This window comes from Leucopleurus acutus (assembly GCF_964270905.1).
Source record: "Leucopleurus acutus genome assembly, chromosome: 3".
NCBI classification, from domain to species: Eukaryota; Metazoa; Chordata; class Mammalia; order Artiodactyla; family Delphinidae; genus Leucopleurus; species Leucopleurus acutus.
Window position 1 is genome coordinate 58,755,536 of NC_139145.1, and position 14,773 is coordinate 58,770,308.

General features: G+C 44.1%; 1 protein-coding gene across 1 annotated transcript in view; it reads right to left on the reverse strand.

Annotated features, from left to right (window-relative positions):
• The window catches only part of LOC309958909 (uncharacterized protein), a gene marked incomplete at both ends in the record, with an annotated part of 97,705 nt that extends 82,932 nt beyond the window's left edge, over positions 1-14,773 (reverse strand). Inside the window, 2 exons of the mRNA XM_082835036.1 lie at positions 6,887-9,307; positions 12,410-14,773. Of these exons, the coding sequence (XP_082691162.1) occupies positions 6,887-9,307; positions 12,410-14,773 (4,785 nt within the window). The remainder of the gene's footprint in view (positions 1-6,886; positions 9,308-12,409) is intronic.

The window sequence follows — 14,773 nt, forward strand, 5'->3', positions numbered from 1 at the left end:
GCCTGTGTGTCCGGAGCCTGTGCTCCACAGCGGGAGAGGCTACAACAGTGAGAGGCCTGCGTACAAAAAAAAAAAAAAAAAAAAAGAAACACTATAAATATATAATTGCTTTCCTTTTTTCTCTCAGCATCTTTAAAAGATATAAAATTATATAATGTAATAATTATAACAATGTACTTTTGGGTTTGTAATATATAGAGATATATATTGGTTTCCTGCAGCTGCTGCAAAAAAATTACCACACATTGGGCGGCTTAAGACAGTTTTTCTCACAGTTCTGGAGGGGAGAAATCCAAACTCAAGGTGTTTGAGGGGCTGTACTGGAGGCTTCTGGAGGCTCTAGTGGAGATTCCATTCCTTGCCTCATACAGCTTTTGGTGGCTATTTGCATTGCTCCAATCTCTGCTTCTATCTTCACATGGCCTTCCCTCTGTGTGTGTCTTCCCTTTTTCTATCTCTTATAAAAAAAACTTCTCATTGGAATTAGTGCCCACCTGGAAAATCCAGGATGAACTCATCTGAAGATCCTTAACTTAATTACATCTTCAAAGTCCTTTTTTTCCTAATAGGTCACTTTCATAGGTTCTAGGGGTTAGGAAGTGGACATATCGTTTTGGAGGCCACAGTTCAACCCACTATAAGATGTAATAGCTATAATAATAATAAAGCAAAAAGGGTGGAAGAAAAAGAGCTATATAGGAGTAATATCTTTCTGTCTTAATAGAATTAAGTTAATATAAATCTGGAGATACTGTTAAGTTATAACGTATATAGTAAATTCTAGAGAAACCACGGAGAAAATAACTCAAAAATACAGTTTAAAAAAAAATACAATTTAAAATTCATTGAAGGGGGCTTCCCTGGTGGTGCAGTGGTTAAGAATTCGCCTGCCAGTGCAGGGGACACGGGTTCGAGCCCTGGTCTGGGAAGATCCCACATGCCGCGGAGCAACTAAGCCCGTGCACCACAACTACTGAGCCTGTGCTCTAGAGCCCGCGAGCCCCAACTACTGAAGCCCACGCGCCTAGAGCCCATGCTCCACAGCATGAGAAGCCACTGCAATGAGAAGCCCGCGCACCGCAACAAAGAGCAGCCCCAGCTCGCTGCAACTAGAGAAAGCCTGTGTGCAGAAACGAAGACCCAATGCTGCCAAAATAAATAAACAAATAAATAATTTTTTAAAGATGAAAATATTAAGGAATAAATTTAACAAAAGAAATATAAAATGCATACTCTGAAGACTATAAAACATTGTTGAAAGGAATTAAAGAAAATGTAAATAAATGGGGGGAAAATCCCATGCTCATGAAGATAGTATAATTTCATACTGTTAAAATGGCAATACTCCCCCAAGTGATCTACAGAGTCAACAAATTCCCTGTCCAAAGTAAGCTGGCTTTTTGCAGAAATGGACAAACTGATCCTAAAATTCATAAGAAAATGCAAGAACACCCAGAACAGCCAAAACAATATTGATAAAAAAGAACAAAGTTGGAGCACTAATTATTCTTGATTTAAAAACTAGGTACAAAGTTACAATAATCAAGAGAATGTAGTAGTGGGATAAGGATAGACATATAGATCAATGGAATATAATTGAGAATCCAGAAATAAATTCCCATATTTATTCATCAGTTGATTTTCAACAATGGTTCCCAAACACTTCAATGGGAAAAGAATAATTCTTTTTCAATAAGTGATGTCAAGACAACTGAATATCCACTTGCAAAGGAATGAAGTTGGACCACTACATCACATTATATACAAAAATTAACTCAAAATGGATCAAATGACACCAGCAAGATGTCAGAATAGAAAGTTCCAGCCCTAATTGTCCCACAAAAATACCAATTTGTAATGATATGTGTAATAAAATACCCTTGCAAAAATTCCATAATCAAGAAGTTGGGAGTACCTAAGTGAGCATAAAGCTGAAACAGCTGTAATGAAACAAATAAGAATAATTTTACTTTACTCACATCAGCCCCTCCCCCAAGCTGGCACAGCTCAGCACCAGGAAAAAACACCCTGGTTCACTACTCCACCTTCAAGGGGAAAGAGAAGAGTAGGGCATGTGTCCAATGTTTCAGCTTCTTGGAGGGCTGCCTGGGGGACTAGTTTTTATATTGCCTCGCTCAGAGAACTGATGGAACTGGTGTAGTTTGGATGCCTGAGAGCCCTGAAGAACAAAAAATAGCAAGGGGGCAGCTAGCTCCCTTGGGAAGGAGAAAGAAGAGTGTGAATCCAGCCTTTCAGGTTTTTGGAGGGCTGCTCAAGGAACTGGTATCTTTCTCACCTGACTTGGAACTGTCAGGGAACCAAGATACTTTAGATGCCTAGTGGCCACTGAGAACAAGGGAGAACAGCTTGCTGCTATAGAACCAGAAAATTGAAATGTGACAGAAAGACAGTAGAAGGAGCAAGAGAGATCATTTTAAAGTATCTGATCAAGAGATGCAAAAAGAAAAAGTAGTGAAAAGGAATGAAGAAAGACTATGGGACTTAAGGGACACCATTAAAAGAAATAATCACTGGAGTTTCAGAAGAAGAGAGAGAGAGAAAAGGGTACAAAGTTTATATAAATAGTGATGAGAACTTTCCAAACCTGGGGAGGGATTTGGACATCCAAGTTCATGAAGCCAATAGGTCACCCCAAATTTTCAATGCAAAACCATCTTCTTCAAGACAAATTATAATAAAACTGTATAAAATCAAAGATGAAAAGAGAATTTTTAAAGCAACAAGAGAAAAAAGTTTATATTAAACAAGACAACCCCTATAAGGCTATCAGCAGATTTCTCAGCAGGAGAAATATGCCAGGAGAGAGTGGGATGATATATTCAAATAGCTGAAAGAAAATAAATGCCAACCGTGAACACTTTTCTCTACAAAGTTGACCTTCAGAAATGAAGGTGAGGACTTCCCTGGTGATGTAGTGGTTAAGAATCCACCTGCCAATGCAGGGGACACGGGTTCGAGCCCTGGTCCGGGAAGATCCCACATGTCGCGGAGCAACTAAGCCTGTGCGCCACAACTACTGAGCCTGCATTCTAGAGCTTGCGTGCCACAACTACTGAAGCCTGCATGCCTAGAGACTGTGCTCCACAACAAGAGAAGCCACTGCAGTGAGAAGTCTGTACACTGCAAGGAAGAGTAGCCCTGCTCACCACAACTAGAGAAAGCCCACGCACAGCAACGAAAACCCAAAACAGCCAGAACTAAATAAATTAATTAATTTAAAAAAGAAAAAGAAATAGAGGTGAGATAAAGACTTTCCCAAACAAAAGCTGAGGGAGTTCATCACCATTAGATGTGCCTTACAAGAAATGCTGAAAGGAGTTCTTCAAGCTGAAATGAAAGGCTACTAACTGGTAACATGAAAACATATGAAAATACACAATACACTCATAAAGGTAAGTATATAGTCAGATTCAGAATAATCTAATACTGTAATATGATGGCATAATAACCACTTAACTCTAGTGTAAGGGTTAAAAAACAAAACTGTAAAAAATAGATATAGCTAAAAAAATAGATATAGCTATAATAATTTGCTAAGAGATACACAATATAAAAAGATGTCAGGGACTTACCTGGTGAGGCAGTGGTTAAGAATCTGCCTGTCAGTGCTGGGGACACGGGTTCGAGCCCTGGTCTGGGAAGATCCCACATGCCACGGAGCAACTAAGCCCATGTGCCACAACTACTGAGCCTGCACTCTAGATCCTGCGAGCCACTACTACTGAGCCCACATGCCACAACTACTGAAGCCCACACACATAGAGCCTGTGCTCCACAACAAGAGAAGCCACCGCAATGAGAAGTCCATGCACCACAACCAAGAGTAGCCCCCACTCGCTGCAACTAGAGAAAGCCTGCGCGCAGCAACAAAGACCCAACACAGACAAAAATAAATAAATAAATAAATTTATTTTTTAAAAAGATGTCAATTATGGCAACAAAAACAAAAAATAAGGTAAGGGAAGAAGGCTTCCCTGGTGGCGCAGTGGTTAAGAATCCTCCTGCCGATTCAGGGGACATGGGTTTGAGCCCTGGTCCGGGAAGATCCCACATGCCGTGGAGCAACTAAGCCCATGCACCACAACTACTGAGCCTGCACTATAGAGCCCATGAGCCACAACTACTGAGCCTGCGTGCCACACTACTGAAGCCTGCGTGCCTAGAGCCTGTGCTCCGCAACAAGAGAAGCCACCACAGTGAGAAGCCCACGCACTGCAACGAAGAGTAGCCCCTGCTCACCTCAACTAGAGAAAAGCCCGCATGTGGCAACAAAGACCCAATTCAGTAAAAAAAAAATGGATAAATAAAATAAATTTTAAAAAATAAATAAAAACAAAGTAAGGGGAGAGTAGAAGAGTAGAGTTTTTGTATGTGATAAAAGTTATCAGCTTGAAATAGGCTGTTATAGCTATAAGACATTTCAAGTAAGCCACAGGGTAACCACAAAATAAACAAACAAAAAACTATAATACATATGTACACACAAGATAAAGAAAAGGGAATCACAGTATACCCCAATGGAAAATCATCAGTTCACAAAAGAAGATAGCAAGAGAGGAGGAAAAGAACAAAGGAACTACAAAACAACCAGAAAATGATGAACAAGATGGCAATAGTAAGTTCTTGCCTATCAATTATTACTTTAAATGTAAGTGGAATAAATTGTCCAATCAAAAGGCATAGAATGGCTGAATAGGTTTAAAAAAAAAAAGAAAAAGAAAAAACCAGCTACATATTGCCTCCAAGACATTCACTCTCAAAATGAAGATATGGAAAAAAGACACTCCATGCAAATGGAAACCAAAAGAGAGAGCAGAGGTATCTATACTTCTATCAGACAAAATCAACTGTAAGTCGATTAAGTAGAAAACTGTAACAAGAGACAAAGAAAGCCATTAATAGTGATAAAGTGGTCAATTCATCAAAAGGATATAATAATTGTAAATAAATATGCACCTAACATCAGAGTACATAAATACATAAAACAAATACTAACAGATCTGAAGGAACTAACAGACAACATTACAATATCCACTTTCATCAATGAATAGATCATCCAGAAAGAAAACCAATGAGGAAACATTGAACTTGAACTATACTTTACACCCAATGTACCTAACGGATATACACAGAACATTTCATCCAAGGGCAGCAGAATATACATTCTTCTCAAGCACACATGGAACATTCTCCAGGATAGATCAGATATTAGGTTCAAAACAAGTGTAAGCAAATTTTAAAAGACTGAAATCATATGAAGTATCTTTTCCAACCACAATGGTCTAATATGCGGAAATTAACACACTCTTGGAAACCAATGGGTCAAAGATGAAATCAATGGGAAATTCAAAAATATCTTGAAACAAGTGAAAATGAAAACACAACATATCAAAACTTATGAAGTGAAGCAAAAGCAGTGCTAAGAAGGAGGTTTATAGCAATAAATGCCTACATTAAGAAAAAATGACCTAACTTATGTGGAATCTAACAAACAAACTCATAGATACGGAAAACAAATTGGTAGTTGCCAGATACAAGGGGTGGAGGGTGGGTGAAATGGGTGAAGGTGGTCAAGAGACAAACTGACAGTTATAAAATACATAAGCCCTGGTGATGTAATAATGTACAGCATGACTATAGGTGACTATAGTTAATAATGCTGTATTATCTATTTGAAAGTTGCTAAAGAATAGATCTTAAAAGTTCTCATTAAAAGAAAAAAATTTTTGTAACTATGTATAGTGATGAACGTTAAGTAGATTTATTGTGGTGATCATTTCACAATATATACAAATATTGAATCATTAGGTTGTACATCTGAAACTAATATAGTATTATATGTAAATTATATTTTTTAAATTAAATTTAAAAACAAATGTTTGTTAAATGAATTTAATTAATGAATGTTCAATCTAAAAGGAAGACCTTCCTAACTAAACCTAGAGACCTTAAAATCCATAACAGAAAAACAGAGAAATTTTTAAAACACTTTTATATGGCAAGATATACCCTAAACAAATCAATATATAGGAGGAAAAATATTTGTGGTATAGATGTAAGATAAAAGCTAATTATTTGGGACTTCCACAGCCAAAAATAAAAAGATAAATAAATTAATTAATTTTAAAAAAAATGATACATCCGGAGTGTGGAGTACTACACAGCTATTAAAAGTGTCAGATTTGTAGGGATTTCCACGAGGTATTGGTGACTGAGAAATGTAAAATGCATTATCTCTTCTAATAAATTATCCAAAAGAAACAATACCAAAAACCCCACCAGGTATATGCATGTGAATGAATAATTAACTGAACATAAAAATGTTAAAGGAAATCATATTGGTTATCAGACAGGGGAACAGTGATGTGTCTAGAGGAAAATGAGGAGGGAGCAAACAAAAAAAGATTTTTTAAAAAGAAAGAAATATGCACCTTTAAAAAGATGTTATGTTAAAAGTTATGGCACTGTTCAAAACAAAACCTGTATGTGGGTAGAGGAATAAATTTTAAAAATAAAGAGATTTTAAAGGGTTTAATTATGGTTAGCCTCATTAAAGCAAAAGTTTTCTAGATGCTCAAGTACTCACAATGTGGAGTTTCTTGAAAATGCTTATGTAGGTAATAAATACTTTAAAACTATTAAGAATACAACAAAAACAAATTATTAACATTATGAACAATATTATGGCTTTTGCCTTAAGATTTCAATCTGAAGAATTATGAAACTAATGATGTCAGTAATACTCATGAAATACCATAATGATGAGCAAAATTAGAAAACGATCTTAAAATTGAGATTGAAGAATCCTAAATAGAAAACTGTGAGGAGGGCTAAAACAGCAAGAAAATTTCAAATACGACCTCACCTCTTTCAACTGTTCTGAATCTGGTTCTATTTCACCTGTTACCTCTGCAGAACTCAGACAAGGAGGAAGGCTGGGGCTGAAGGCCATGAGGTCGGCCTTGGGCGGCCCCTCCCCAGAGCACACCCGCTGCCGCCTCTGCTGCGAGTAAGACCAGCTCCCCACCGCGCTGGAGTACACCAGCGTGGGCTTCCCGGGCCCGCACGCGCCCTCGCTGGGCGGCGCCGAGCACCGCAGCGCCGTGTACAGCAGCAGCGTGAGCACCAACAGGCTGGACACCGCGCAGATGGCGATGATCAGGTACACGTTCACATCCACTAACGCCGTCTCCGCTCCAGCGGCGCCGGTCGACGCCCGCGAAGAGGCCTTGGGCGCCTGGCCGCTGTCCTCCAGCGACAGCAGCACGGTGGCCGTGGCCGTCAGCGCCGGCTCGCCGTGGTCCTTCACCAGCACCAGCAGGCGATGGCGCGGCGCGTCCGCCTCGTCCAGGGCACGCGTCGTGCTGATCTCGCCCGTGTACAGCCCCACGCGGAACGGGCTACGCGCGCCACCCGCCGCCGGCTGCAGCTCGTACGACAGCCACGCGTTGTAGCCTGAGTCCGCGTCCACCGCGCGCACCTTCGCCACCACGTGGCCCGCGCCCACCGACCGCGTCACCAGCTGGCTCAGTGCGCCCGCCCCGCCGCCCGGCCCGGGCAGCAGCAGCGCGGGCGCGTTGTCGTTCTCGTCCAGCACGAACACCTGCAGCGTCACGTTGCTGCCCAGAGGCGGCACGCCCGCGTCGCGCGCGCTCACCTGGAACTGCAGCAGCTCCAGCTCCTCGTGGTCCAGCGGCTGCAGCGCGTACACCTTGCCGCTCTCCGCGTGCACTGAGACGTAGCTCGACAACGCTCGCTCGCCCACCCGCCGCTCCACCAGCGAGTAGGACACCAGCGCGTTTTCCAGCGCGTCCGCGTCCCGAGCGGACACCGTGAAAATGTGGCAGCCGGGTGGGTTGTTCTCCTTCACCAACACCGTGTACTCGGGCTGCGCGAACGCGGGCGCGTTGTCGTTCACGTCGGCCACCTCGACAGACACGCTGGCTGTGGCCGACAGGGAAGGCGAGCCCGCGTCCCGCACTGTCACTACCACCTCATAGTTCGCCACGCTCTCGCGGTCCAAGGCGCTGTCAAGCACTAGTGAATAGTAATTCTTGAAGGTGGACACCAGCTTGAAGGGGCTGTGGGGCATCAGGGAGCAGGTCACCTGCCCGTTGGCGCCGGAGTCGCGGTCGGACACGCTGATCAAGGCGATGACAGTGCCCACCTGAGCGTCCTCTCGCACCGGAAGAGCCAAAGAAGTGACGGTAACTTCTGGGGCGTTATCATTTATATCTACTATTTCCACCAAAATGGTACAATGACCCGCCATTGGAATATTCCCCTTGTCAATTGCTTCCACGGATATTTCATACAATTTCTTTTCTTCGAAATCCAATTTACCTTTTGTCCGAATTTCTCCGCTGCTGGGATTTATGGAAAACGCATATAATACTGTAGGCGATACAGGTCTTCTAAATGAGTAGATTATGTCTGCATTTGTACCATCATCAGTGTCTGTGGCATTTAGTTTGATCACTAATGTTCCATTAACTGCATTCTCTAACATTCTCACTTTATAAATTAAGTGGTCAAATTCTGGGGCGTTATCATTCACATCCAGGATTGTAATCAGCAGCTGAACTGTGCCGGTCAGCTCGGGTTTGCCTCCATCACTAGCTGTCAATAATAAACTATGTTCCTGAATTTCCTCTCTGTCCAATGATTTCCTTAACACAAGTGATAACGAAGACGTTTGTTCACGGTTGTTTTGTGTGTCCAAAGTGAAATAATCGTTGGGATAGACTCGGTAGGTCAAGGCGGAGTTTACTCCAATATCTGCATCAGATGCGCCATCTAGTGGGAACCGAGTTTCCGGAGGTCTAGATTCAGCAATGATTATTCTTTTTTCACTTTCAGGGAACACAGGCGGGTTGTCGTTAATGTCCTTCACCTCCACCTCCACATGGAACACCTGCAGCGGCCGGTCCACGATCACCTCCAGGTGGATGCTGCACTCCGCGCTCCGCCCGCACAGCTCCTCCCGGTCGATCCGAGAATTCACAAACAAAATGCCATTCTGCAGATTTACCTCCAGAAGGTCCCCGCGGCCTTTGGACGCCACCCGGAACAGGCGCGGCACCAGCTCCTCCAGCTCCAGCCCCAGGTCCTCGGCGATGCGGCCCACGAAGGTGCCGTGTTTGGCCTCCTCCGGAACCGAGTAGTGGACCTGGCCGCTCCCCGCCTCCCATGCTGCGAGGAGCAGAAGCGAGAGAAGCAAAAGCCGAGCTCCTGGGCCTCCTCTCCAGGAAGACAGCATGGTACACTCAAAAGCCTTCAGAGATATCTGAAGTATATAGACTACCTTACCTCAAATGCCTCTCAAGGTCTAATTTTACGGGCTTCTATTGCGGGAGAATTCACTAGAGGTTTTCCACTATCTGCCAAATTTTCTGCGGGGAGGAAAGAGGGGAGGCGCTTTCTTCGAGGAATTGTTCTCAGTGAAGAGCGACACCATGCGCATGAATGTGTAAGTGTAAAAATGACTCGGTCCATATTTTCGGTTGATGTAGGGGTTTTTTTTTCTTGCATTTCGTGACATTTTTCATTGCAAATACGTAATGGAAGATTAAATGTTTTTCTTTCCAGCAACAGTAAATCACTGTATTCTGCTCAGCACTGGATGCTAGTTGAAATTGGTTGATGAGTTCCATCTTTCCACAAGTACATTTTTGCATGTGTAAAACGTGGTGCAGAATTTGTAAAAAGAGGTAATATTCTACATTTGCTTTTAGAACTCAGACTCTAGTTCTGCACAGCTTTGTAGATTTGGGTGGGAATGTCCTTTTCCTGTAATATTTTTGAGACCTATTCACACAACTCCCTTGACTCAAAATGGAAACATAACGAATCACATAAGAATAAAACAGATGAATGTGGAAATTCGGTAACTGATACACAAGATTTTAAATAAACACAATATTTATAAATTCCCCCAAATATGACTGTGAAATTTGGATAAAATATTTGTATTCGAAGGAAATGTCCATCAATGTGCGTATGGGTTTGTATGTGCGTGTGTGTGTGCATAAACACACAATGTAGACCATTTAGATATAACGATTCTTTAAAGTTCTGGATTCTCTTTGTATAAAACATGCCAAGAACTAGTATATTATGTATTTGCTAGAAATGAAATTACTACCAATAGGTTAAATTTCCCTCTTCTCTCTCCGTATCTTACACCATCACTGGAGAAAGTCCTACTATCATTTAAACTGACTGATTTTCCAAGTAACAACAGGTAGATACAGATGGTAACACATCTCTAGCAAGGAAGAAAGGAAGGGGCTCTTACTTTTATCTAGTACTGTACCTATCTTTACCAAGTTACCAAGATCCAGGCCAAATAGGGCTAGGAAAGAAAGAACATAGCCCCAATAATTCTCTTGCCTGTTTTGTGCACAACTCTGCAGGAAATAAGAGTTGGGTTCATTTCTGAATCTTTGCTCCCCTCTGAAAATGTGAGTAGAGCATTTGGTATTCTCTCACCCTCATCCTCCTCATTGCTCCATTACTTTTATTAACATACCTTTACTCTTATAATGGGAATCGTTTTTTGGTTCTAATTGTTCTTGTCTATCAAGCCCTACCTGTCTCATTTATCTCTCCACCTAACCTAGACTACACAGTCAACCATTTAAAACATGCCCTTCCAGACACCCTAAAGGCACACACCTACTTATAGCACCCCTCTAACATTTTCTTTAGCTTCCAACACACAGCCTAACTATCCGTTTTCTCCATTCCTTCTACTGAGCTTCTCAGTGTGTTAGTCACTTAACCAGGATTACTATATTCTCTACAAGTTTACTCTCACCTTTACCTCACTTGAGCCCTCAAGTGAATTCATAATTCCTGCCTACAGAGATTCTTCCATATTTTCTTCTCTCTTCTCAAATTCCCAGTCTCATTCCCACAACCTGTTTCTCAGATGATTTACCCAGAGATAAAAGTCATCAAATATGAACTCAATGGCTCTCTTCTTATGTCAACATTTTTCTTTATATTCTCTATTACTCATTCCCTACTAAGGAAAAATCACCCCACTTTTATGGCCAACCCTATGCTCTTATTTTTTTCTCTATTCTATTCTCTTTCATATTTTCCATCTTCGTCTTCATTCTTTCTCTGCCTGTCTCATCTTCAGTATCTCCCTCTTTACTTGCTTCTTTCCCTCTCACTAAAAGACACTATGGAAAGGCTTTGTGTGGAAGAAAGTTACAAGATGTAAAATGCACTTTAGAAGATTCACCTGATAATTGTGTCAGAGCAGTAGTACACCATAATGAGTTGATGATCCTTCAAAACTGAGTTTGAGCCACTTTGCACAGTCTATGTGGCTTAAGTTTCAGACTTCTTAAAGTAAAATTCTGATGATAGATATTGTACCTGCACCATAAGAGTGATATGATAATTAAATAAGATAATACAATTAAAGATCCTAGAACAGGTCCTGGAAAATAATAGGGGACCAATAAGTATTCTTATGTTTTATTGAATCAAAGAAATGTTATTAATTGTAAGATGCACCATTACTTGTGTGCTACCAAGAAAAAAAGGCAAGTAAATTATTGTAAACCATCAATTATAAGGTGTATACTGGGGCTTCCCTGGTGGCACAGTGGTTGAGAGTTCGCCTGCCGATGCAGGGGACGCGGGTTCATGCCCCGGTCCAGGAGGATCCCACATGCTGTGGAGCGGCTGGGCCCGTGAGCCATGGCCGCTGAGCCTGTGCGTCCGGAGCCTGTGCTCCACAACGGGAGAGGCCACAACAGTGAGCCCGCATACTGCAAAAAAAAAAAAAAAAAAAAAAAAAAAAAAAGGTGTATCCTGCTTTAGATGGATATTATAATATTTTAATGTTATTATATTTATGTAAATAAGAACAATACTGTAGCCAATCCCAATTGAAAGAAAGAAGGCACTCCATGGGAATAACATAAAATTATTCATCTTAGCAATAATAACATAATTTTTATTATTGTTATAATACTCAAAAGGAGATTTACTGGAATTAGATTGGTGGGCAACAAGGCTATTTTACAAGCCTATGCACATAAAGAGCAGTAAAGGAATCCAGTTAATGATATCTGGGAACTCTCTGCACTAACCTTGCAAGTTTTCTTTAATCATGAAATTAAGTACAAATTAAAAATAAATTTGAGTTATCAGAACCTAGACAGTTTTTACTCAAACGTACTTATATCTTTCAAGGCGAACCATTCATAGATAATATGAAAAATTATAGAATGAGAAAAATTTTAAAGGTGGAGATCCATGGCTTCCATTTCATCTTTATCTCATTATTTAATATTACTTGAAAAGTTGGGCTAATACACGAAAAGTTCAAAATGACTAATATACTTGAAAGATATCAAGGACTTACTTCACTAGAAGGACTTAAACAATCTTCTCCTGACGGTTGAAGACAGGGACTGAAGGCCATGAGATCTGCCTTGGGCGGCCCCTCCCCAGAGCACACCCTCTGCCGCCTCTGCTGCGAGTAAGACCAGCTCCCCACCGCGCTGGAGTACACCAGCGTGGGCTTCCCGGGTCCGCACGCGCCCTCGCTGGGCGGCGCCGAGCACCGCAGCGCCGTGTACAGCAGCAGCGTGAGCACCAACAGGCTGGACACCGCGCAGATGGCGATGATCAGGTACACGTTCACATCCACCAGAGCAGCCTCCGCGCCAGCGGCGCCCGTCGACGCCCGCATAGAGGCCTTGGGCGCTTGGCCGCTGTCCTCCAGCGACAGCAGCACGGTGGCCGTGGCCGTCAGCGCCGGCTCGCCGTGGTCCTTCACCAGCACCAGCAGACGCTGGCGCGGCGCGTCCGCCTCGTCCAGGGCGCGCGTCGTGCTGATCTCTCCCGTGTACAGCCCCACGCGGAACGGACTGCGCGCGCCACCCGCCGCCGGCTGCAGCTCGTACGACAGCCACGCGTTGTAGCCTGAGTCCGCGTCCACCGCGCGCACCTTCGCCACCACGTGGCCCGCGCCCACCGACCGCGCCACCAGCTGGCTCAGTGCGCCCGCCCCGCCGCCCGGCCCGGGCAGCAGCAGCGCGGGCGCGTTGTCGTTCTCGTCCAGCACGAACACCTGCAGCGTCACGTTGCTGCCCAGAGGCGGCACGCCCGCGTCGCGCGCGTTCACCTGGAACTGCAGCAGCTCCAGCTCCTCGTGGTCCAGCGGCTGCAGCGCGTACACCTTGCCGCTCTCCGCGTGCACCGACACGTAGCTCGACAGCGCTCGCTCGCCCACCCGCCGCTCCACCAGCGAGTAGGACACCAGCGCGTTCTCCTGAGCGTCCGCGTCCCGCGCCGACACCGTGAAGATGTGGCAGCCGGGCGGGTTGTTCTCCTTCACGAACACCGTGTACTCGGGCTGCGCGAACGCGGGCGCGTTGTCGTTCACGTCGGCCACCTCCACGGACACGCTGGCTGTGGCCGACAAGGAAGGCGAGCCCGCGTCCCGCGCTGTCACTACCACCTCATAGTTCGCCATATTCTCGCGATCCAAGGCGCTGTCAAGCACTAGCGAATAGTAATTCTTGAAGGTGGACACCAGCTTGAAGGGGACCTGGGGTGTTAGTGAGCAGGTCACCTGCCCGTTGGCGCCGGAGTCGCGGTCGGACACGCTGATCAAGGCGATGACGGTGCCCACCTGAGCGTCCTCTCGCACTGGGAGCGAGAGCGAAGTGATCATTACCTCGGGGGTATTGTCATTCAGGTCCAGAACTTCCACCAGGACCGTGCAGTGACCTGCCATAGAAGGAATCCCTTTATCAATAGCGTTAACCTGAATTTCATACTCATTATTCTCTTCAAAATCCAGTTTACCATAAATCCTAATTTCACCTGTTTCTGCATTTATTGAAAACATACATTTCTCACTCACTGGCAGAATCATTCTGATTCCATAGGAAATTTCTCTATTTGGTCCTTCGTCTAGATCAGAAGCGTTTAGTTGAATCACTCTGGTGTTGTTTGGGATATTTTCAAACAGCACTACTTTATAGCCAGGCGTATCAAACTCAGGAGCGTTGTCATTAACATCCAGGATGGTTATTTGAATCTGAACAGATCCTGTTAGTTCGGGTTTACCGCCATCCAGAGCGGTCAGCAATATATTAAGTTCTGGCATTTCTTCTCTATCCAATGACTTCCGAAGAATGAGTTCAGGCAATATACTTTTATCGGTTTTCGTTATTACTTTAAGAGTAAAATACTCATTTAGACTTAACCTATAGGTCACAAGAGAGTTTAGGCCGATATCCGCATCGGAAGCGCCCTCTAGAGGAAAACGAGAGTCCAGAGGAGCAGATTCAGAAATAAGTACCTTTTGTTCTCCTCTGAACACCGGCGGGTTATCATTAATGTCCTTCACCTCCACCTCCACATGGAACACCTGCAGCGGCCGGTCCACGATCACCTCCAGGTGGATGCTGCACTCCGCGCTCCGCCCGCACAGCTCCTCCCGGTCGATCCGAGAATTCACAAACAAAATGCCATTCTGCAGATTTACCTCCAGAAGGTCCCCGCGGCCTTTGGACGCCACCCGGAACAGGCGCGGCACCAGCTCCGTCAGCTCCAGCCCCAGGTCCTGGGCGATGCGGCCCACGAAGGTGCCGTGTTTGGCTTCCTCAGAGACCGAATAATGGACCGGGCTGCTCCCTGTCTCCCAGGCTGCGAGGAGCAGAAGCGAGAGCAGCAGGCGCCGAGCTTCGAAGCCTCCTCGCCAGGAAAACTCCAT